General features: G+C 42.7%; 1 protein-coding gene across 1 annotated transcript in view; it reads right to left on the bottom strand.

Moving 5' to 3' along the window:
* Nucleotides 1-6,354: 6,354 nt before the first annotated feature.
* EMC7 (ER membrane protein complex subunit 7) overlaps nt 6,355-25,420 on the bottom strand; it is a 31,018-nt gene continuing 11,952 nt past the window's right edge. The window contains exons 3-5 of the mRNA XM_077465017.1: nt 18,827-18,965; nt 13,234-13,314; nt 6,355-6,761 (exon numbers count right to left, since the gene is read on the bottom strand). Coding sequence (XP_077321143.1) covers nt 6,612-6,761; nt 13,234-13,314; nt 18,827-18,965 — 370 coding nt within the window. The 3' untranslated portion in view covers nt 6,355-6,611. The remainder of the gene's footprint in view (nt 6,762-13,233; nt 13,315-18,826; nt 18,966-25,420) is intronic.

Raw genomic sequence — 25,420 nt, 5'->3', positions numbered from 1 at the left:
AACAAATGCATGTGTCTATTAACCAGTGCTTATAATGCATAATAAGAAAGTTATAGTTTGATGCCAGTTAAATTAAAAACACTCTACAGAAGCAGAGGTTAGAATGCTTTAGCTACAGCTCCCCTATTGTAATGCCTATAAATTTGGCTTCAGCCTGGGTTGGAGCCACCAGTTGGCAGAAACCAAAAAATATGTATTTTATTGCACACTGTAGTCATTGATCAGAAGTGTGTTGTGTAATAGCTTCCCCATTGGAATGCGCATAATTTGGGTGGAGCCAACAGCCTGCAGAAAAAAAAAAAAAAAAAAGTCCTTCTACTGTGCAATATGGGCACTAATTAAAACAGATCCAAGTGCTCCATGCACTTGGTCCACTGTGGGATTTCACGAGAATTTAAAGATGATGGAGATAAATATTAATACGCAATTCCTCAAACTTATAAATACATTTAAAATCCACTTAGTTTTAAAAAAAAAAAAAAAAAAATCAAAAAATACTAAACAAGTATAATATGCTATGCAAAAAAGCTAGGTGGAATTAAGAAATCAGGAAATATGAGCATGTTCGTGCATATTTATAGCAAAACATACATTCTACTGTATGCTGAAAACAGATGGAGAATATATACAAAAACAGGTTTTATACTTTTAAAATGTGTTTCAAAACAATATGTAATCAGAAGCAGATAATCAAAAAATGGTTGATGAAAACAGAAAAAGAAAGACCATTACCAAATAAACCTTTGCTACTTATAAATATTTCGAAAGTTGTCTTCAAAATCAATATATGTATGAATTGCATTAGCTAACATTTTTCATGTACACACACACATGCTAGAGAATGAGAGAAATTGAGAGAACAGAGGAACTGAAGAAAGATTAAAAATCAATGATGATGATTAACATTAATAATTGGGAAAGGTTTATCACAACATATGAGGGGAATTTATTAAGACCAAAGCAACCAAAATCTGAACCAGCTGTGCATGGCAAACCAGCCAGCTGCTAAATAAAATCAACCCAACCAGTTGCCGACCGCCGCACGCCGATGTACGTCGGTAGAATGGCACGGGCAGGCATAAGGACATACATGTACGTCCCTTGCCTCCCGCGGGTCGGGGGCCCGATCGGGCCCCCGCCCGGTGCCTGCGGCGGTCGGTATTCGTTCGGGAGCGATCCCGGACGAGGGGACGGCCATTCATTCATGGCCACCCCCTCGCGATCGCTCCCGACGAATAGAAATCCCCGGTGACATCACTTCCTCTCCTGTAATGTAAACACAGGAGAGGAAGTGATGTATTCTCTCCTCCGTGTCGGTATTTTTCGTTGCGACACGGAGGAGAGCGGATCAGTGAGTTGCACCAACACTCTACACACACAGTAGAACATGCCAGGCACACTCACACCCCCCCTTTACCCCCCCAATTACCCCTGCCCCCCAGTCAGTGACACCAATGTCATTTTTTTTTTTTTTTTTTTGCATTGGTGTCATTTGTGACTGTAATAACTGTTAGGGCAGTTAGAGTTAGCCCCCTTTAGTTCTAATGTACCCCCCTAACCCCCCCCAATAAAGGTTTAACCCCGTGATCACCCCCCGTCGCCAGTGTCACTAAGGCTGGGTTCACATTGCAGCGGTTTATGAGAACGAATGTGATTCGCACCGCACTGCAGTGCAAATCACATCCGATCTCTGTGCGATTTGAGTTCAGCCATTCGCCGCACCCGCCGCAAATTCGCACGGGACCCTTTTTTTGGCCCGCAGCAGAATCGGATCGCATGGGTGTTCACACCATGCGATCCGAGTTTGCAGATCGCACTGCGATATGCGAACTGATCTGGGGGTGTCAGTAACATTTCACTGACACTCCCAGCAGTTCGCATAGGGCAGTGTGAACTGCCGCCGGGAGGTATGCGATGCGGGAACCCGCCGCGGATTCGCGGCGTTTCCGCATCGCTCCAGTGTGAACCCAGCCTAATAAGCGATCATTTTTCTGATCGCCGTATTAGTGTCACAGGTGACGCTAGTTAGGCAGGTAGGTATTTAGGTTCGCCGCAGCTTTTTATAGCGCCAGGGACCCCCATATACTACCGCATAAAGCCCCCTGATTGCCCCCTAGTTAACCCTTTCACCAGTGATCACCATATAACTGTTACAGGTGACGCTGGTTGGTTAGTTATTTTTTTATAGTTTCAGGGCACGCGCCATTTATTACCTAATAAAGGTTTAACCCCCTGATCACCCGGCGGGTGTCATTTGTGACTAATAACTGTTAGGGCAGTTAGGGTTAGCCCCCTTTAGTTCTAAGGTACCCCCCTAACCCCCCCAATAAAGGTTTAACCCCGTGATCACCCCCCGTCGCCAGTGTCACTAAGGCTGGGTTCACATTGCAGCGGTTTATGAGAACGGATGTGATTCGCACCGCACTGCAGTGCAAATCACATCCGATCTCTGTGCGATTCGAGTTCAGCCATTCGCCGCACCCGCCGCAAATTCGCACGGGACCCTTTTTTGGCCCGCAGCAGAATCGGATCGCATGGGTGTTCACCCGCCGCGCATTCGTGGCGTTCCCGCATTGCTCCAGTGTGAACCCAGCCTAATAAGCGATCGTTTTTCTGATCGCTGTATTAGTGTCACAGGTGACGCTAGTTAGGCAGGTAGGTATTTAGGTTCGCTGCAGCTTTTTATAGCGCCAGGGACCCCCATATACTACCGCATAAAGCCCCCTAATTGCCCCCTAGTTAACCCTTTCACCAGTGATCACCATATAACTGTTACAGGTGACGCTGGTTGGTTAGTTATTTCTTTATAGTTTCAGGGCACCCGCCATTTATTACCTAGTCTCACTAGTGTACCCCTAAATTTAGGGATGTCTACTTTCCAAAATGGGGTCATTTGGGGGGGGTTTGTGCCATCTTGGCATTTTATGGCCTTCAAAACTGTAACGCCCTTAGAAAGCCTGAAGGCGGTGCTTGGTTTTCGGGGCCCCGTACGCGGCTAGGCTCCCAAAAAGTCCCACATATGTGGTATCCCCATACTCAGGAGAAGCAGCAGAATTTATTTTGGGGTGTCATTTCACATACGCCCATAGCATGTGTGAGCAATATATCATTTAGTGACAACTTTGTGTAAAAAAAAAAAAAAAAAATTTTTTTTTTGTCATTCAATCGCTTGAGGCAAAAAAAATAAAATATTCAATGGGCTCAACATGCCTCTTATCAATTTCCTTAGGGGGTCTACTTTCCAAAATGGGGTCATTTGGGGGGGTTTTGTACTGCCCTGCCATTTTAGCACCTCAAGAAATGAGATAGGCAGTCGTAAACTAAAAGCTGCGTAAATTCCAGAAAACGTACCTTAGTTTGTAGATGTGACAACTTTTGCGCAAACCAATAAATATACAATTATTGACTTTTTTTTTACCAAAGACATGTGGCTGAATACATTTTGGCCTAAATGTATGACTAAAATTGAGTTTATTGGATTTTTCTAATAACAAAAAGTAGAAAATATCATTTTTTTTCAAAATTTGCGGTCTTTTTACGTTTATATCGCAAAAAATAAAAATCGCAGAGGCAATCAAATACCATCAAAAGAAAGCTCTATTTGTGGGAAGAAAAGGACGCAAATTTTGTTTGGGTACAACATTGCATGACCGCGCAATTACCAGTTAAAGCAGCGCAGTGCCAAAGTGTAAAAAGACCTCTGGTCATTTACCAGCAAAATGGTCCGGTCTGAAAGTGGTTAAAATAAACAAGCTGAAATTAGAGGCTGCCTGGAAGGATCGTGGCATTACACCTATGATCTACTAATAGTCGGTGCAATGCTTTACAGGCTCCTAACCTGCAAAAAAATATGTGCATTTATTTTAATTTTTTTGTAAATGTGAACAGTCTCATTATTTAACCACTTAAGGACCGCCGTATTGCCATTGTACGTCAGCACAATGGCACAGGCAGGCACAATCACGTACATCTACGCGATTGCCTTCCAGCGGGTGGGGGGGTCCGATCGGACCCCCTCCCGCTGTTTACGGCGGTCCGATTCGGTCCAGGAGCGCTCCGTGATGAGGGGATGGCCGTTGGTTTTCGGCCACCCCCTCTGGATCGCTCCTGGCCAATGAGAAGCTTCCTCCCCTGTGTATTGTTTACACAGGAAGGAGGAAGTGATGTCATTCTCCTCGGGGCGGTCTTTTTGACCGGACTACGAGGAGAAGAGTAAAAGTAAGTGTGCACCAACACTACACTGACATGTAGGTACACACAGGCACACAAACCCCCCCCCCCCGATCGCCCCCCCGCCCCCCCCTCCCCCCCCCAGTCACAGTGTCACTGATTGCATTGATCATTTCTTTACTGATCAATGCATTCAGTGTCAGTTGTGACAGTAAAAACTGTCAGGACAGTTAGTGTTAGGTCCAGGGTAGCCCCCTATCACCCCCCAATAAAGATTTAACCCCCTGATTGCCCCTAGAGTTAACCCTTTCACCCCCTTTTGCCAGTGTCACTAAGCGATCATTTTTCTGATCGCTGCATGTGTCGCTAGGTAGCTAGTTATTTTTTTAGGTTCACCGCCAGGTTTTTATATCGCTAGGTACCCCGATATACTACCCAATAATGGTTTTAACCCCCTGATTGCCGCTAGTTAACCCTTTCACCCCCTTTTGCCAGTGTCACTAAGCGATCGTTTTTCTGATCGCTGCATTAGTGTCGCTAGGTAGCTAGTTATTTTTTTAGGTTCACCGCCAGGTTTTTATAGCGCTAGGTACCCCGATATACTACCCAATAATGGTTTTAACCCCCTGATTGCTGCTAGTTAACCCTTTCACCCCCTTTCACCAGCGATCACAGTATAAGTGTCACTGGTGACGCTGGTTAGCCAGTTAGTTATTTAGGTTCCCCGTCAGGTTTTTATATAGCGCCAGGGACCCCCATATACTACCTAATAAAAATTTGAACCCCCTGATTGCCCCTAGTTAACCCTTTCACCACTGATCACCGTATAAGTGTTACGGGTGACTCTGGTTAGTTTGTTTTTTATAGCATTTTATATTCAAATCCGGAAGGCAGTGCTTGGTTTTCGGGGTCCCGTACGTGGCTAGGCTCCCAAAAAGTCCCCCACATGTGGTATCCCCGTACTCGGGAGAAGCAGAATTTATTTTGGGGTGTAATTTGACTTCTGCCCATAGCATGTGTGAGCAATATATCATTTAGTGACAACTTTGTGCAAAAAAAAAAAAAGTTTGTAATATTCCCGCAACTTTTGGCAAAATATAAAATATTCCATGGACTCAACATGCCTCTCAGTAAATAGCTTGGGGTGTTTACTTTCCAAAATGGGGTCATTTGGGGGGGTTTTGTGCTATTTTGGCATTTTATGGCCTTCGAAACTGTGATAGGTAGTGAGGAGTTAAATCAAAAATTTGCACCCTTAGAAATCCTGAAGGTGGTGATTGGTTTTCGGGGTGCCGTGCACGACTAGACTCCCAAAAAGTCCCACACACGTGGTATCCCCATACTCGGGAGAAGTAGCGGAATATATTTTGGGGTGCAATTCCACATATAACCATGGCATGTGTGAGCAATATATCATTTAGTGACAACTTTTTGTAAAAAAATTTTTTTTTTTTTTTTTTGTCATTATTCAATCCCTTAGGACAAAAAAAAATAAATATTCAATGGGCTCAACATACCCATCAGCAATTTCCTTGGGGTGTCTACTTTCCAAAATGGGGTCATTTGGGGGGGGATTTGTACTGCCCTGCCATTTTAGCACCTCAAGAAATGAGATCGGCAGTCATAAATTAAAAGCTGTGTAAATTCCAGAAAATGTACTCTAGTTTGTAGACGCTATAACTTTTGCGCAAACCAAAAAATATACGCTTATTGACATTTTTTTTACTAAAGACATGTGGCTGAATAAATTTTGCCCTCAATGTATGACTAAAATTTAGTTTATTCGATTTTTCTTATAACAAAAAGAAGAAAATATCTTTTTTTTTCAAAATTTTCGCTCTTTTTCCATTTATATCGCAAAAAAAATAAAAAATAAAAAAAATAAATAAAAAAAAAAAAATCGCAGAGGCAATCAAATACCATCAAAAGAAAGCTCTATTTGTGGGAAGAAAAGGACGCAAATTTCGTTTGGGTGCAATATTGCATGACCGCGCAATTACCAGTTAAAGCAGCGCAGTGCGAAATTGTAAAAAGACCTCTGGTCCTTAAGGTGTTTATTGGTCCGGAGCTGAAGTGGTTAAAGGATAACATTGATAATCTCCCATCACAGTAAAATCCATGTAAACTAGGCTTAGAGTATTCTTGTTTTCCTTCTACATGAAAAAGTGATTGAGAACCATAAAATAAGTAGCATGATTTAATAAACTTTTATGACTATGCTGTTGGTTCAAGTTTATTTGAAACATAACTGGAGATAAACCTATACATTTTTTAAATGAATGCAGGTGTCTGAGTTTTTCTTGTTTTGTCTTGAAGAACAGTGATCTTATCTTGAAAAATAACGACTACTTTTTTAAGCAATGGAAAAGGTGCTCATAAAGAAAATGACAACTTGGTATGAACTCCAACAGATCCCTGTAAAGGATTGATCCAGCAAATCACTACCTCCTCTTGCCAACCCCACTCTTGCCAACTTTTCCCCCGATGCTGGATTTGCTCGAGGACTTCGAAGTAAAAAGTCTTGTCATAAATTCAGACACATCAGGCAGCTCTGGGTTGGAGTTCAGCATGTTCATGGACTGTTCCATTTCCTTAGGAAGAGAAATGCATTTACAAAATGATTAATGCTGCTATAGGATTTCACACCTTAAACTGCACAGACCAAATCATACAAACCACCACTCCACACTGAATAGTGAAAAAAAAGCCCAAAGGCAAATATTATATACAACATAAAAACTGCCATAACAATCCCTCAATTGATGACATATAAGGCTATCCGATAAGATACTACAAGAATAGCCTTAGTTACCGCGGGCAAAATAAGTATTGAACAAGTCACTTTTTTTCCACTGTAAAATGTATTTCTAAAAGGTGCTATTGACATGAAATTTTCACCACGTTGGTAACAAACCATACATACAAAGAAACCAATACAAATAAATTCAGAAATTAGGCTATGTGTAATAAAATGGAATGACACAGGGAAAAAGTTTTGAACACACAAAGGGAGGTGCAAAAGGGCATGAAAAGCCAATACACCAGCTGAAATCTGTCAGCAATTAGAAAGCAATCCTGCCCCTTGTCAGTACAAATTAATATCAGCTGGTTCAGTCTCAACTGATTGCCTATAAAAAATAAAAATGTGCATCATTAACCAAGGCGTCACACAAGAAACATCTCATGATGGGTAAAAGCAAAGAGCTCTCTCAAGACCTTTGCAACATTATTGTTGCAAAACATACTGAAGGCAATGGTTACAGAAGGATTTCTAAACTTACGAATGTTACAGTGAGCACAGTTGGGGCCATAATTTGGAGGTGCAAAGAACATAATTTCACCATAAAAAAAAAAAAAAAAAAAAAAAAAAAAATCGGCCACGATCAGGTGCTCCTCCCAAGATTTCTGACAGAGGAGTGAAAAGAATCAGAAGAGTTGTCCAAGAGGCAAGGACCACTTGTGGAGCGTTTTAGAAAGACCTGGCATTAGCAGGTACAATTGTTTCAAAGAAAACAATAGGTAATGCACTGAACTGACTGACACCAATTGCATTTTTATTTTTTTTTATTATTGCATTGGTGTCATTTGTGACTGCAATAACTGTTAGGGCAGTTAGGGTTAGCCCCTTTAGCTCTAGGGTACCCCCTAACCCCCCCCAATAAAGGTTTAACCCCGTGATCACCCCCGTCGCCAGTGTCACTAAGGCTGGGTTCACATTGCAGCGGTTTATGAGAACGGATGTGATTCGCACCGCACTGCAAATCACATCCAATCTCTGTGCAATGCGAGTTCAGCCATACAGATAGTATGGCTGAATTCGCATCGCACCCGCCGCAAACTCGCACGGGGCCTTTTTTGGTCCGCAGCAGAATTGGATCGCATGGGTGTTCACACCATGCGATCCGATTCCTGTCCGAGTTTGCAGATCGCACTGCGATATGCGAACTAATCTGGGGGTGTCATTAACATTTTACTGACACTCCCTGCAGTTCGCATAGGGCAGTGTGAACTGCCGCCGGGAGGCATGCGATGCGGGAACCCGCCGCGGATTCGCGGCATTCCCGCAACGCTCCAGTATGAACCAAGCCTAATAAGCGATCGTTTTTCTGATCGCTGTATTAGTGTCACAGGTGACGCTAGTTAGGCAGGTATTTGGGTTCGCCGCAGCTTTTTATAGCGCCAGGGACCCCCATATACTACCGCATAAAGCCCCCCCGATTGCCCCTAGTTAACCCTTTCACCAGTGATCACCATATAACTGTTACAGGTGACGCTGGTCGATTTGTTATTTTTTTTATAGTTTCAGGGCACCCACCATTTATTACCTAATAAAGGTTTAACCCCCTGATCATCCGGCGGGTGATATAAGTTTGAGGGTCAGATAAGGTCTGCGTCGCCCCAGGCAGCGTCAGGTTAGTGCCAGTACCGCTAACACCCACGCGCAAAGCATACACCTCCCTTAGTAATATAGTATCTGATCAGATCTATATTAGCGTCGCCAGCAGTTTAGGTTTCCCAAAACGCATTGTTAGCGGGATCAGCCCAGATACCTGCTAGCACCTGCGTTTAGCCCTTCCGCCAAGCCCAGCCCAGCCCACCCAAGGGCAGTATCGATCACTGTCACTTACAAAACACAACACACATAACTGCAGCGTTCGCAGAGTCAGGCCTGATCCCTGCAATCGCTAACGTTTTTTTTTGTAGCGTTTTTATACAGTCGCTGACAGCCTAGGTGCTTTTTTACCTGCGAGTCTCACTAGTGTACCCCTAAATTTAGGGGTGTCTACTTTCTAAAATGGGGTCATTTGGGGGGGGGGGGGGGGGGGTTTGTGTTATTTTGGCATTTTATGGCCTTCAAAACTGCGATAGGTAGTGAGGAGTGAAATCAAAAATTTACACCCTTAGAAATCCTGAAGGCGGTGCTTGGATTTCGGGGCCCCGTACGCGGCTAGGCTCCCAAAGTCCCACACGTGGTATCCCCGTACTCAGGAGAAGCAGCAGAATTTATTTTGGGGTGTCATTTCACATATGCCCATGGCATGTGTGAGCAATATATCATTTAGTGACAACTTTGTGAAAAAAAAAAATAAAGTTTGTAATTTTCCCGCAACTTGTGGCAAAATATAAAAATATTCCATGGACTCAACATGCCTCTCAGCAAATAGCTTGGGGTGTCTACTTTCTAAAATGGGGTCATTTGTGGGTGTTTTGTGCCATCTTGGCATTTTATGGCCTTCAAAACTGTGATAGGTAGTGAGGAGTGAAATTACAAAATGTATGCCCTTAGAAATCCTGAAGGCGGTGCTTGGCTTTCGGGGCCCCGTACGCGGCTAGGCTTCCAAAAAGTCGACCACATGTGGTATCCCCGTACTCAGGAGAAGCAGCAGAATGTATTTTGGGGTACAATTCCACATATAACCATGGCATGTGTGAGCAATATATCATTTAGCGACAACTTTGTGTAAAAAAAAAAAATAAAAAAAATAAAAAAAATAAAAAAAAAATTGTCAATCGCTTGAGGCAAAAAAAAAAAAAAAAAATATTCAATGGGCTCAACATGCCTCTTATCAATTTCCTTAGGGTGTCTACTTTCCAAAATGGGGTCATTTGGGGGGGGGGTTTTGTACTGCCCTGCCATTTTAGCACCTCAAGAAATGAGATAGGCAGTCAAACTAAAAGCTGCGTAAATTCCAGAAAATGTACCTTAGTTTGTAGATGTGACAACTTTTGCGCAAACCAATAAACATAGTTATTGACTTTTTTTTACCAAAGACATGTGGCTGAATACATTTTGGCCTAAATGTATGACTAAAATTGAGTTTATTGGATTTTTCTAATAACAAAAAGTAGAAAATATTTTTTTTCAAAATTTGCGGTCTTTTTACGTTTATATCGCAAAAAAAAAAAAATAAAAAAAAAAAAAAAAAAAAAAAAAATAAATCGCAGAGTCAGTCAAATACCTTTAAAAGAAAGCTCTATTTGTGGGAAAAAAAAGACGCAAATTTTGTTTGGGTACAACATTGCATGACCGCGCAATTACCAGTTAAAGCAGCACAGTGCCAAATTGTAAAAAGACCTCTGGTCATTGACCAGCAAAATGGTCCGGTCTGAAAGTGGTTAAAGTTTGCTGCACATTTAGACAAGCCTGTTCAATACTGGGAGACTATAGTCTGATCAGATGAGACCAAAATTGAACTCTTTGGATGCCATAATACAAACTAGGTATGGAGGTGGGAACATCATGGGAAGGGAGGCATTCTTGATAAAATTCTGCTGCCATCTACCAGGGTGATGAAGGTGAAACAAGGGTGGACATTTCAGCAAGACAATGATCCCAAACACAAAGCCAAGGAAACTCTCAATTGGTTTCAAAGAAAGAAAAAGCTGCTAGAATGGCCCAGCCAATCACCTAACTTGAATCCAATAGCAAATCTATTGAAAGAACTGAAGATCAAAGTTCATAGAAGATGCCCACTGAACCCTCAAGATTTGAAGATTGTGTGGAAGAATGGGCCAAAAATCACATCTGAGCAATGCATGAGACTAATTTCTCCATACAGGAGGTGTCTTGAAGCTGTAATTGCCAACAAAGGATTTTGTATGAAGTATTAAATACATTTCAGTTAGCAGGTTCAATACTTTTTCCCTGTGTCATTCCCTTTTATTACACAACTTAATTTTTCAATTTATTTTATTTGTTTTAGTTTCTTTGTATAAATGGATTGCATGGGTTGTTCAACGTGGTGAAAAATTTCATGTCAATAGCACGTTTAGAAATATATTTACCTAGAAAAATGGTGACGTGTTCAATACTTATTTTACCTGCTGCATGTCATCTACACAGACCAAAATGTTTAGTATTTTTTCCTTAGCTTCTTATATTTCTTAGAGTTGCCAATAGAAAGGTAATTGCTCCTATCATTCCCACTTTGTTCACCTTTTAAAACCAGCTAAGGTGCAGTCATAATTCGCTGCACAGCCAGGATACCAGTTTGGTTTCCAGATACCTGAATAGAATGTTCATGTGTTAAGGTAGGAAACTTTTCATGTAATCAGTTACAGCGCTATTTGGTTTTTCACCTTCGACTGTTGTACCTACTCTGGAGGGTTGGATTCTTGGGGCATGACAGCGCTTTACTGCTGGGCAATGTCTCAAATCTGTAATATCCTTCCATTTATGACAAGTCTAAATTTAATATATATTTTATGAATTCATTCATAGATTCTTGGATTTTATTTTTCACTATGAGGCTCAGTCTTATTCCATTATCTTTGGCAGGCAATCATTCTCGGCCCGCTTTGACATTCCCTTTATGCCCCGTTTTGCTGCTGCTCTTTTTGGGAGAATTTCTGCTTAAGCCAGGGCTTGACAAATTTGCTTGGAATCTAGGAGCCAGCTAAAAAAGTTAGGAGCCAGGTTGGTAACGGCGATCCGGATCTGTCCCTGGCCTGACATGCAGACAAGTGAGGGGAAGATAGCGCAGCCCCCTCACCTGTCTCCAAGTCATTGCCCATAGCTCTTAGAGGGACATTTTTTTTTTTCCAAATAACAAAATTTTTTTTTATTGCATTTTAGTGTAAATATGAGATCTGAGGTCTCTCTGACCCCAGATCTCATATTTAAGAGGACCTGTCATGCTTTTTTCTATTACAAGGGATTTTTACATTCCTTGTAATAGGAATAAAAGTGTCATTTATTTTTTTATTTTTTTAAAAGAACAGTGAAAAAAATAAAAATAAAAGTTAAAGTAAGAAAATAAAAATAATTTTAAACGCGCCCTGTCTCGCCCGCATATGAAAGCGGTGTTCAAACCACACATTTGAGGCATCGCCATGATCGGTAGAGCGAGAACAATAATTTTAGCCCTAGACCTCCTCTGTAAAGGGTAAAAGTTTGTCGCCATTCCATGAGCAGGCGCAATTTTGAAACGTGACATGTTGGGTATCAATTTACTCGACTTTACATTATCTTTCGCAATATATAAAAAAAAATTGGGCTCACTTTACTGTTGTCTTATTTTTTTTATTAAATAAATTATTTTCCCCCAAAAAGTGCGCTTGTAAGTCTGCTGCGTAAATATGGTGTGACAGACAGTTTTGCAACGACCACCATTTTATTCTCTAGGGTGTTAGCATAAAAAATATATATAATGTTTAGGGGTTCTAAATAAAGGGAAGGAGATAGGCAGGCAATAAAACCAGGCAGGGGAAGCTCCATTAGCATTGCTGGTTGTCATACCAACGGCCACCACAAGAGGACGCCAGATTCCAGAAGGAATCATAGGACCGCAGAAGGCCTCAAAGCCGTGGCCTCAATTACCGGCCGCCGGCGGAACGGCCTGACGAGATCACGCTGGGGGGGTCCATGGAGACAGGATACCCCCAGCTGTGCTGCCCCAGGTCGCTAATTCTAGTCGCAAATGCGACCTGGCGCCCGGGTTTTGTCGAGCCCTGGCTTAAGCATTGCACATTTTACCGTATATATCTGGCCCATTGATTTTAGACAGCACAGCAGGCTTTTGTCTGTTTTTGGCTGCCTTTAGTGTGCGCTATATGATTCAGCAAACACCTGTGTGAGGGCCCGTCTATTCCATCTGTGCTAGAAAATATTTAATCTTAAATCTTTTCCAGTTATTTCATGTACAGTAACCTGTCAGTTTAGGAGATATTTACACTACCTATTGGTAAAAGCCTTATTATTATCGGCTTACCTATACGTACAATTCAAAGATGGAAGTTTAAAATAAAATTTGTTGTTTGTCACCGTTGCACAGGCGTGCACAATTTGAAAGCGTGACATAGTTGGTATACATTTAAATCTATGTAACATTTTTTTTATATTTTTACAAAAAATAAAGGATTTTTACATGTAAGCAAAAGTGTACAAAAAAAAAAAAAAAAAAAAAAAAAAAAAAGGCCTTAAGCTGAAGTGGCTATAGTTTAAAGAGCAAGATAAGAACTAGTACCAGCGAACACACAACTGTGCATTTTAATGACACAGTTAAGGATTCAACACGCCAGTACCTAACTTCAAAATTAACTACATCACAAAATGGTAATTACCCGTCTCATTTCTGGGTCACTAGTGTTTACAACTTTAGGAAGCAGCACAAAGATCAGTAGTGGCAGAACCATCATCATTACCTGTAAAATTAAAACAGAAACATTTAAATAGGTTAGAAAAGGAATACAAGTTACATTAGAAGATACTGCTTACCAACTATGGATTCAATAAACCATTAGCACTCTGAGTTAAGGTAAAAAATAAATAAATAAAAAAAGCCCAACTACCCCCCCCCCCCCCCACCCCCCGCCCATCCTTAAACACGCACCTGGCTATTCCAGCTGCAGCCCTTCTCCATTTCCTGGTCTCATAGAAGACGCAGGCAGCATGGGGAGCCATAGGCTCGTGCTGCTGTCACGCAAACTCCTGTGAGGAGTGACAGGGGGTGGTTGCTTAAATGTGCTATGATGCACACAACCTGGCTTAGGAGCACGCCTGCACAAGTGCCCCCACAACACAAGCCTGGCTGAGGACGCCGAGAGGAGAGGAGCTTACAACGCCAGCGAGGGGCTTCATAAGTGGAGGGGACGATCAATATCAATCCACAGAGCAGGCAAGTATGACATCTTTTTTTATTTAAAAAAAAAAGATTGCCTTTACAATAAACGTTAAACTAGGGAAGAACTAAAAACAACCTTTATATTTAAAGCAGTATTTCTGAGGGAGGGATAAGATGTTACATATATCTCTATATATATCCCTTACTTTTTTGCTATAATGAATAGCCCCATTTTTTTTTTAAAACACATTTCTTCATCAGTTTTAGGCCAATATGTATTTTTACATTTTCGTAAAAAAAAAAAAAAAACTAAATTATGTGTGCGCGCGCGCACACACACACACATAAAATTTTTGTGCGAAGTGTATATTGCTATAAAAATGCACCGTTTAATGTGTAGATGTCACTGGCAGGGAAAAGGTTAACACTAGGAGGCGATCAAGGGGTTAAGTGTATTCCCTCAGTGTGTTCTAACTGTATGGGGATGGGACAGAGTAAGAGGAGAAATATCACTGTTTCAACTTACTAGGAAAAAACGACATGTCTCCTCTCCGCTGACAGCACAGGGATGTGTGTTTTTATAATTTTCTTCACACAAAGTTTACTTTTGGGGGTATTTAATCACTGCTGGGTTTTTTTGTAAAAAGACCAAAAATGTTGAAAAAAAAAAAATAATAATTATGTTTCAGTTTTTTTTCCTGTCAGTAAATTTGGTAACCAAGTAATTTTTCACCTTCACTGATAGGCTGAAGTGGTGGGCATTGATGAGGCAGCATTTATGGGCACCAATTAGGTGGCACTAATATGCCACACTTATGGGCACTGAGTCGTTATTGATGGGTGGCACTGAGTGTCATTGCTAATGGGCACTGACTGGTGGCACTTGTGGGCAGTGGTGTGCACTGATTGCTGCCACTGGTGGGCACTGATGACACTTTATTGTAATCAGGGCACTGATGATCACATTTCTACATATTCCCCCGTGAGGAGATGCCGCTGATCGGCTCTACTCAAAATCTGTCTCCACCGTTATTGGACAGTGAGCGGGCAGCAAGCAGTTAACCTCTTAAGGACCGCCTCTCGCCGATATACAAATCGGGAGAATGGCACGGCTGGGCTCTTAAAGGGCAACATACGTGCTTGTGCCCAGCCGTGCCATTCTGCCGATTTGTGGGTCACGTGCCGCACTTGCGACCCGGTCCTGAGCTCTGTGACGGTGGGACCCAGGAGAGCTTCTGAAGAACGGGAAGAGATAGGAAGCACGGGGAGAGGTTTGTTTACCTAGTGAGTTTGTCACTGATCGTCTGTTCCCTGTCATAGGGAACGATGATATGTGACGTCACACACCAAGCCACGCCCCCTACAGAGGGAAAAAAAAAAAACACACACACACACACACACACTTAACCCCTACACTGCCCCCTAGTGTTAACCCCTTCACTGCCATTTTTACAGTAGTCAATGCATTTTTAGTCGCACTGATCGCTGTAGTCAATGGTCCCAAAAATGTCAAAATTATCTGACGCGTCCGCCATGTCATCGCAAAAAAAAAAAAAAAAAAGCCATAAAACTATCCCTTAATTTGTAGACGCTATAACTTTTGCACAAACCAATCAATAAAACGCTTATGTAGAAGAATACGCATCAGCCTAAACTGAGGAAAAAATATAAATAAAAAATTTTAATATATTTTTTGGGGATATTATAGCAAAAATATAAAAAAAAAAATAAGTTTCAAAATTGTTGCTTTTTTGTTTATAGTGCAAAAAACAAAAAAAAACAAACACACACACCACACAACGCAGAGGTGATCAAATACCACCAAAAGAAAGCTCCATTCGTGAAAAAAAAAAAAAAAAAAAAAAAAAAAGCCAATTTTGTTTGGGAGCCACGTCGCCAGACCGCGCAATTGTCAGTTAAAGCGACGCAGTGCCGAATCGCAAAAAGGGTCTGGTCCTTTAGCTGCAAAATGGTCTGGGGCTTAAAGTGGTTGTAAACCCTTACAAACCACTTTGACCTACAGGTAAGCCTAGATTAAGGCTTACCTGTAGGTCCAAGCAATAGCTCCTAAACCTATATGGTTTAGGAGATATTTACCCGAAAACAGGCACTGCTGTCTACGGCGCATGCGCCGTAGACAGCGGCGTGCAGGGGCACTGAGCGCGGCATTCTCAGAGACGGAGCTGCCGCGCGCGTCGGCTCCCGTGGGCATGCGAGACCCCCACCAAGAAGATGGATGCGGCGGACTACAGGGGACAGCGGCGACTTCGCTGGCTCCTGTGTCAGGTAAGTGACACATAATGGGCTACTATGCGATGCATAGTAGTCCATTATGCTTTGCCTTTGCAGGGAATGAAAGAGGAAGTAAAATCATCAGGGTTACTTCCTCTTTAACCACTTCAGCCCCGGACCAATTAACAGCCTAAGGACCAAAGGTCTTTACAATTTCGCACTGCACTGCTTTAACTGGTAATTGCGCGGTCATGCAATGTTGTACCCAAACGAAATTTGCGTCCTTTTCTTCCCATAGAGCTTTCTTTTGATGGTATTTGATTGCCTCTGCGATTTTTATTTTTTGCGATATACATGGAAAAAGACCGAAAATTGAGGAAAAAAAAAAAAAAAAAAGATATTTTCTACTTTTTGTTATAAGAAAAAAAAATCGAACAAACTCAATTTTAGTCATACATTTAGGGCAAAATTTATTCAGCCACATGTCTTTAGTAAAAAAAAATGTCAATAAGCGTATATTTATTGGTTTACGCAAAAGTTATAGCATCTACAAACTAGAGTACATTTTCTGGAATTTACACAGCTTTTAATTTACGACTGCCTATCTAATTTCTTGAGGTGCTAAAATGGCAGGGCAGTACAAACCCCCCCCCCCCCCAAAATGACCCAATTTTGGAAAGTAGACACCCCAAGGAAGTTGTGGAGAGGCATGTTGAGCCCATTGAATATATTTTTTTGTCCCAAGTGATTGAATAATGAAAAAAAAAAAAAAAAAAAAGTTTACTAAAAGTTGTCACTAAATGATATATTGCTCACACGTGCCATAGTTATATGTGGAATTGCACCCCAAAATATATTCTGCTGCTTCTCCTGAGTACAAAGATACCACATATGTGGGACTTTTTGGGAGTCTAGCTGCGTACGGCACCCCGAAAACCAATCACTGCCTTCAGGGTTTCTAAGGGTGCAAATTTTTGATTTCACTCCTCACTACCTATCACAGTTTCGAAGGCCATAAAATGCCAAAATAGCACAAACCCCCCCCCCCCAAATGACCCCATTTTGGAAAGTAGACACCCCAAGCTATTTACTGAGAGGCATGTTGAGTCCATGGAATATTTTATATTTTGCCACAAGTTGCAGGAATTTTACAATTTTTTATTTTTTTTTGCACAAAGTTGTCACTAAATGATATATTGCTCACACATGCTATGGGCACAAGTCAAATTACACCCCAAAATAAATTCTGCTGCTTCTCCCGAGTACCGGGATACCACATGTGGGGGACTTTTTGGGAGCCTAGCCACGTACGGGACCCCGAAAACCAAGCACTGTCTTCCGGATTTAAATATAAAATGCTACCAAAAAAAAAAAAACTGTTAGCGATCGCAGGGATCAGGCCTGACTCTGCGATCGCTGCAGTTATGTGTTTAGTAAGCGACAGTGATCGATCGATACTGCACTTGGGTGGGCTGGGCAGAGGGGCAAAACGCAGGTATCTGGGCTGATCCCGCTAACAATGCGTTTTTTTGGAACCCTAAACTGCTGGGGATGCTAGTATAGATCTGATCAGATCAGATATTGATCTGTTCAGATTCTATACCACTACGGGAGGTTTATGCTTTGCGTGTGGGTGTTAGCGGTACTGGCACTAACCTAGCGCTGCCGGGGGCGACGCAGACCCTGACCCTAAAACCTAATTGATATCAACCGCCGGGTGATCAGGGGGTTAAACCTTTATTGGGTAATAAATGGTGGGTGCCCTGATGCTATAAAAAGCAAACTAACCAGAGTCACCCGTAACACTTATACGGTGATCACTGGTGAAAGGGTTAACTAGGGGCAATCAGGGGGTTCAAATTTTTTATTAGGTAGTATATGGGGGTCCCTGGCGCTATATAAAAACCTGACGGGGAACCTAAATAACTAACTGGCTAACCAGCGTCACCAGTGACACTTATACTGTGATCGCTGGTGAAAGGGTCAACTAGGGGCAATCAGGGGGTTAAAACCATTATTGGGTAGTATATGGGGGTACCTAGCGCTATAAAAACCTGGCAGTGAACCTAAAAAAATAACTAGCTACCTAGCGACACTAATGCAGCGATCAGAAAAATAATCGCTTAGTGACACTGGCAAAAGAGGGTGAAAGGGTTAACTCTAGAGGCAATCAGGGGGTTAAACCTTTATTGGGGGGTGGTAGGGGGCTACCCTGGACCTAACACTAACTGCTCTGACAGTTTTTACTTTTACAACTGACACTGAATGCAGTGATCAGTAAATAAATGATCACTGCAATCAGTGACACTGTGACGGGGGGGGGGGGAAGTTTGTGTGCCTGTGTGTTCCTACATGTCTGTGTAGTGTTGGTGCACACTTACTTCCTGTCTTCTCCTCGTAGTCCGGTCAAAAAGACCGCCCCGAGGAGAATGACATCACTTCCTCCCTGCCTGTGTATACAATACACAGTGGGAGGAAGCTTCTCATTCGCCAGGAGCGATCGAGAGGGGGTGGCCAGAAACCAACAGCCATCCCCTCATCCCGGATCGCTCCTGCAGCGAAATGGACCGCCGTATCCAGCGGGAGGGGGTCCGATCGGACCCCCCCACCCGCTGGAAGGCAGGCACGTACATGTACGTGCTTGTGCCTGCCGGTGCCATTGTAATGACGTACATTGGCAATACGGCGATCCTTAAGTGGTTAAGGTAGAAAACTTCACTTAAAATGTTATAAAAGGGAACAAAAAAATAAAAAAAAATAAACTGCTTCATGTGGTGGCTAAAGTAGAAAAATATAGGATTGCTATATCAAATAAGATCAATATATCAATTAATGACAAGCCGATTCAACACAAAACCTACCATTGGGTTCATAAGAAAGTCTGTCCACCCCCAGGTCTCTCGCTTGATGAAATAGGATGGAGGACCTGAAGATTTCATCTGGAGAGGATATGGTAACCGGAGTACTTCTGTGGTTTTGATGTGATTTACATATCTGGCCCTTGAGAGAGTTACAGATTCAGTAATACATAGATTATAGTAATGAATGCATTCTAAAATATTGCATGCAGAAAATTCAGATACATTTCACAGTGTGATGCAGTCAGATTTGAAATCAGTTTGCCAGGTTAAAGTAAACCCAAAATAATATATATCTTCTGGGCCCAAACCTAGCTTCCCGATGTCCTGGCAAACCCATTATGTCTGCCTTCAAGGTCAGGGTCAGTTACAATCCAACCTTTCACTTCATATCCAGGTATGCAGCTCAACACTGAAAGTTTTTCGAAAATTGTTTTTTCCCCCTCAAGATTTGCCTCAGTACATTGTGGACCAAACAAATCTTTTTGCCACCAACCCCAATTCTTCCTATGCCTGTATGTTTCATTGGAGACTTCTCACAGTAGACTAGTTAAAATAGTTTTTGGTCCTTACATCTAATATGGGGCTTACAAAGCCCCATATTAGAGCTTTTGATCACCTCTGCAGTTTATTTTTTGCGCAAAAAAAACCCAACAATTTAAAATAAAAAATGTTTAACTTTTTGCTATAATAAATATCCCAATTTAAAAAATAAAATACATTTTCCTCCGTTTAGGCCAATACGTATTCTACATTGTTTTGGTAAAAATAAAAAAAAAAAAAATAAAAAAAAATTATATATATATATATATATATACACACGCAATAAGTGTATATGGATTGCACAAAAGTTATAGTGCCTACAAAATAGGTTATCGAATTATGGAATTTCTTCTTATTTTTACTAGTAATCCGGGCGATCTGCGATTTTTAATTGGGACTGCAACATTACGGCGGACACATTGGACACTATTTTGAAACCATTGACAATTGTACAGCGACCAGTTCTATAAATATGCACTAATTACTGTGTAAATGTCACTGGTAGGGAAGGAGTTAACACTAGGGAGCGATCCAGGGGTTAAAATGTGTTACCTAGGGAGTGATTTTAACTGGGGGGGGAGGAAATAGGACTGACTAGTAGTGATGCACCGAAATTTCGGCGTGCGGCCGGGAACACACAGCTATTGAAATGAAAGCTGTGATGTTCCCGGCGCTGTTATCAAACAGGCGGCGGCGGAGGCAGCTCTCTTCCCTGCACACAGTGCACAGGCTGGCTGCAAAATGGCACACTGGCTGCAATGGGGGATGCCTCCTCTACTGTGCCCCCAGTCTCTGACCACCTCCTCTACCGTGTCCCCAGTCTCTGACCACCTCCTCTACCGTGTCCCCAGTCTCTGACCACCTCCTCTACCGTGTCCCCAGTCTCTGACCACCTCCTCTACCGTGTCCCCAGTCTCTGACCACCTCCTCTACCGTGTCCCCAGTCTCTGACCACCTCCTCTACCGTGTCCCCAGTCTCTGACCACCTCCTCTACCGTGTCCCCAGTCTCTGACCACCTCCTCTACCGTGTCCCCAGTCTCTGACCACCTCCTCTACCGTGTCCCCAGTCTCTGACCACCTCCTCTACCGTGTCCCCAGTCTCTGACCACCTCCTCTACCGTGTCCCCAGTCTCTGACCACCTCCTGTACAAAAATATTTTTTAAAAACAGTCATTTTCGGTATCGGTGCTGTATCGGTTTCGGTTTTCGGCCTAGTGTATTTTTCATTTTCGGTATCGGCACCAAAAAACCCATTCGGTGCATCCCTACTGACTAGGGAGACAGATTGTGTGTTCCTTGTATATACCAACACCAATCTGTCTCCCCTCCCCTGACAGGACGTGGATCTGTGTGTTTATACACACACACACACACACACACACACACACACACACAGACAGACAGACAGATAGATAGACAGATAGATAGATAGATCCACGATCCTGCTCTGTGTCGAGCAATCATGGGAATTGCGGCCGCTGTGCATGCATGCCCGAGTAACGTGGCGGAAGCGCCCCCTACAACGCCGGGAAGCGGAGGACATATGTTGTCCTCCCCAAGATGACAGAGCCACTCTGCGGACGTCATATTACAATGGCTACGAAATGGTTAAGGATGATTATATCGGCACCAAATCCCCATCTTAGTGTATATATACACACACTCACCGGCCACTTTATTAGGTACACCTTGCTAGTACCGGGCTGACTCCTTTTGCCTTCAGAAATGCTTTAATTCTTCGTTGCATAAATTCAACAAGGTAGTGATGCAAATCTGCTGCTGTAGCCCATCTGTTTCAAGGTTCGATGTGTTGTGCGTTCAGAGATGGTATTCTACATACCTTGGTTATAACACGTGGTTGCGTTATTGTTGCCCTTCTATCATCAACCAGCCTGCCCACTCTCCGACATCAACAAGGCATTTTCATCCACACAACTGCCTGGATATTGTCTCCTTTTGGGGCCATTCTCTGTACACCCTAGAGATGGTTGTGCGTGAAAATTCCAGTAGAACAGCAGTTTTGGAAATACTCAAACCAGCAACAATGCCACGTTTAACGTCACAAAAATCCCTTTCTTCTCCATTCTGATGCTGGGTTCGAACTTCAGCAAGTCGTCCTCACCACAGCTAGATGCCTAAATGCACTGTGTTGCTGCCATGTGATTGTCCAATTAGCCACTTGTGTTACAAAGCAATTGAACACATGTACCTAATAAAGTGGCAAGTGAAACACACACACACAGCTTTTAACCTACATTGTTAATCTGAATTATATGTGATGGATCAGAACACAATAGTTGGTGAAGTAAAATTAGAAAAATATATACATAAAACTTTTTCAGAAATAAAAAACACTGACAATTGGCATGTGCGTATGTATTCACCCCCTTTGTTAGGAAGCCCATAAAAATCTCTGGTGCAACCAATTACCTTCAGAAGTCACCTGTGTGCAATCTAAGTGTCACATGATCTGCCATTACACACATACATACACATACATACACATATATATATATACATATACACACACACACATACACACACACACACACACACACACCTTTTTGAAAGGCCCCAGAGGCTGCAACACCTAAGCAAGAGGCAACACTAACCAAACACTGCCATGAAGACCAAGGAATTCTCTAAACAAGTATGGGACAATGTTGTTGAGAAGTACAAGTCAGGGTTAGGTTATTATAATAAAGAAAAAAAAAAAAAAAAAAAAAAAAAAAAAAAGGAAGAAGATCCAAATCTTTGGTGATCCCTAAGAGCACTATCAAAACCAAATGGAAAGAACATGGCACAACCGCAAACCTGCCAAGAGACGGCCACCAAAACTGACAGACCGAGCAAGGGGGGCATCAGAGAGGCAGCACAGAGACCTAAGGTAACCCTGGAGGAGCTGCAGAGTGCCACAGCAGAGACTGGAGTATATCTGTACATAGGACAACAACAAGCCGTACACTCCATAGAGTTGGGCTTTATGGCAGAGTGGCCAAAAGAAAACTATTAGCCATTTCAATGAAAAACAAAAAATGGCACGTTTTGAGTTTGCAAAAAGGCATGTGGGAGACAGTAGGAAGGTGCTCTGGTCCGATGAGACTAAAATTGAACTTTTTGGCCAAAGAAAATGCTATGTCTGGCACAAACCCTACACATCATCCAAAGAACACCACCCCACTGTGAAACATGGTGGTGGCAGCATCATGCCGTGGGGATGTTTTTTCAGAAGTCGGGACGGGGAAACTGGTCAGCGTTGAGGGAAAGATGGATGGTGCTAAAAACCATGGATAGCAAAACCTGTACCACTCTGTGTGTGAATTGAGACTAGGACGGAGGTTCACCTTCCAGCAGGACAATGACCCCAAACACATTGCTAAAGCCACACTTGAGTGGTTTAAGGGGAAACATGTAAATGTGTTGGAATGGCCTAGTCAAAGCCCAGACCTCAATTTAATAGAAAATCTGTGGTCAGACTTAGATTGCTGTTCACAAGCGAAAACCATCCAACTTGAAGGAGCTGGAGCAGTTTTGCAAGGAGAAATGGGCAAAAATCCCAGTGGTAAGATGTGGCAAGCTCATAGAGACTTATTCAAAGTGACTTTGAACTGTGATAGTTGCAAAAGGTGGCTCTACAAAGTATTGACTTTAGAGGGTGGGGGTGAACAATTATGCACATTGACTTTGTTATTATGTCCTATGCGTTTTTTTTTTTTTTTTATATTGTGAAGCAAAACAAAAAATCAAAAACACACACACACACACACACACACACACACACCTACCTTCAAAGCTGTGGGCATGTTCTGCAAGACCCCTTTCACACTGCCAGAGTTTTTCAGGCGCTATTTTTAGCGGTGGCTTTCACACTCTAGTGGTGCGCTGGCAGGGCGTCATGAAAAAGTCCTGCCAGCAGCTTCTTTGGAGCGGTGAACTCGTTTCTGCCGACGCCACCCGCAGCTCGGTGTGAAAGGGATCTTAATAAATTAAATGATGCAAATCCTCAAACAATCCATGTTAATTCCTGATTGTGAGGCAACAAAACACGAAAAATGCCAAGGGGGTGGGGGGTGAATACTTTTGCAAGACACACACATATACACACTAATGCCTCAGATTGCGAGTAACGCGGTTAACAAGCATTTCGCAATACGAGCTGACTCAGTTTGCGAGTGTTGTCTCACAAAACAAGCAGGATTCAAGCCTCTGCATTGTGCAGTACTGCATTTGGCCAGAGGTGCGGGAGCACCGGTGACACTAGTAAACACTCCATTTCCGAGCCTCTGAGCGTTTCTGGCGCAAAGTCACTGTAAAAACTAATTATCTGAGTTTCCATTGACTTCTATGGGGAACCACACACACACACTTTTAAACAGTACTTTAGTGAGAGTGTACAGCTTGCATAACAGTGTAAATTTGCTGTCCCCTCAAAATAACTCACACAACCATTAATGTTTAAACCACTGGCAACAAAAATTAGCACACCCCTAAGTGAAAAATGTCCAAATTGGGCCCAACGCATTAATATTTTGTATGGCCATCATTTTCCAGCACTGCCTTAACCCTCTTGGGCATGGAATTCACCAGAACTTCACAGGTTGCCACTGGAGTCCGCTTCCACTCCTCCATGACATCAGAGCTGGTGGATGTTAGAGACCTTGCGCTCCTCCACCTTACGTTTGAGGATGCCCCCACAGATGCGCACTAGGGTTTAGACCTGGAGACATGCTTGGCCAGTCTATCACCTTTACCCTCAGCTTCTTTAGCAAGACAGTGGTCTTCTCGGAGGTGTGCATTTGGGGTCGTTATGTTAGAATACTGCCCTGCGGCCCAGTGTCGGAAGGGAGGAGATTGTGCTCTGCTTCAGTATGTCACAGTACATGTTGCCATTCATGGTTCCCTCAATCAACTGCATCTCCCCAGTGCCAGCAGCACTCATGCAGCCCCAGACCATGACACTCCCACCACCATGCTTGACTGTAGGCAAGACACACTTGTCTTTGTACTCCTCACCTGGTTGCCATCACACATGCTTAACACCATCTGAACCAAATAAGTTTATCTTGGTCTCATCAAACCACAGGACATGGTTCCAGTAAACCAGGTCCTTAGTCTGCTTGTCTTCTGCAAACTGTTTGCGGGCTTTCTTGTGCATCATCTTTAGAAGAAGCTTCCTTCTGGGACGACAGTCATGCAGACCAGTTTGATGCAGTGTATGGTCTGAGCACTGACAGGCTGACCCCCCCTCCTCAACCTCTGTAGACAATGCTGGCAGCACTCATACGTCTTTATCCCCAAAGATAACCTCTGGATATGACGCTAAGCACGTGCACTCGACTTCTTTGGTTGACCATGGCGAAGCCTGTTCCGAGTAGAACTTGAGTAGTCCTGTTAAACCGCTTTATGGTCTTGGCCACCGTGCTGGAGCTCAGTTTCAGGGTCTTGGCAATCTTCTTATAGCCTATGCCATCTTTATGTAGAGCAACAATTCTTTTTTTTCAGATCCTCAGAGAGTTCTTTGCCATAACGTGTCATGTTGAACTTCCAGTGACCAGTATGGGAGAGAGAGCAATAACACCAAATTTAAACACACCTGCGACCTTGTAACACTAACGAGTCACATGACACACATATACACACACACACACACACACACACACACACACACATATATATATATATTTTTCCACCACTTGCATACCTAAGCCTGATCCAGTGCTGTGCACGAGAACAAAGGCTCTCTCCCTCCTCGTTGGCTCCCGCTGCTGTCAATCACAGTCAGTGATGAGGGAGCTAGGGGCTGGGCCGAGTTGCTCTCTGTGCATTTATGGACACACAGAAATGTCTTGAGTGAGCCTGCACGAGTGCCCCCATAGCAAGAGCCAGGAGCACCGGTAGGGGACCGGGGAAGGGGAGGATCAGGATGCTCTGTGCAAAACCATTGCACAGAGCAGGTAAGATGGTTGGCATTTAAAAAAAAAAAAAAATAAGATCTTTGCAAAAAAAATAAAAATAATAAAAAAGAATTTTGAGCTAGCTCGTGCTTAAGATTT

The sequence above is a fragment of the Lithobates pipiens genome, unplaced genomic scaffold (genome assembly GCF_037356315.1).
Source record: "Lithobates pipiens isolate NorthernLeopardFrog02 unplaced genomic scaffold, aLitPip1_a1.2 Scaffold_30, whole genome shotgun sequence".
Classification (NCBI taxonomy): Eukaryota; Metazoa; Chordata; class Amphibia; order Anura; family Ranidae; genus Lithobates; species Lithobates pipiens.
Note: the sequence above shows the minus strand (reverse complement) of the source record. Positions and strands in the feature narration are given on the sequence as shown.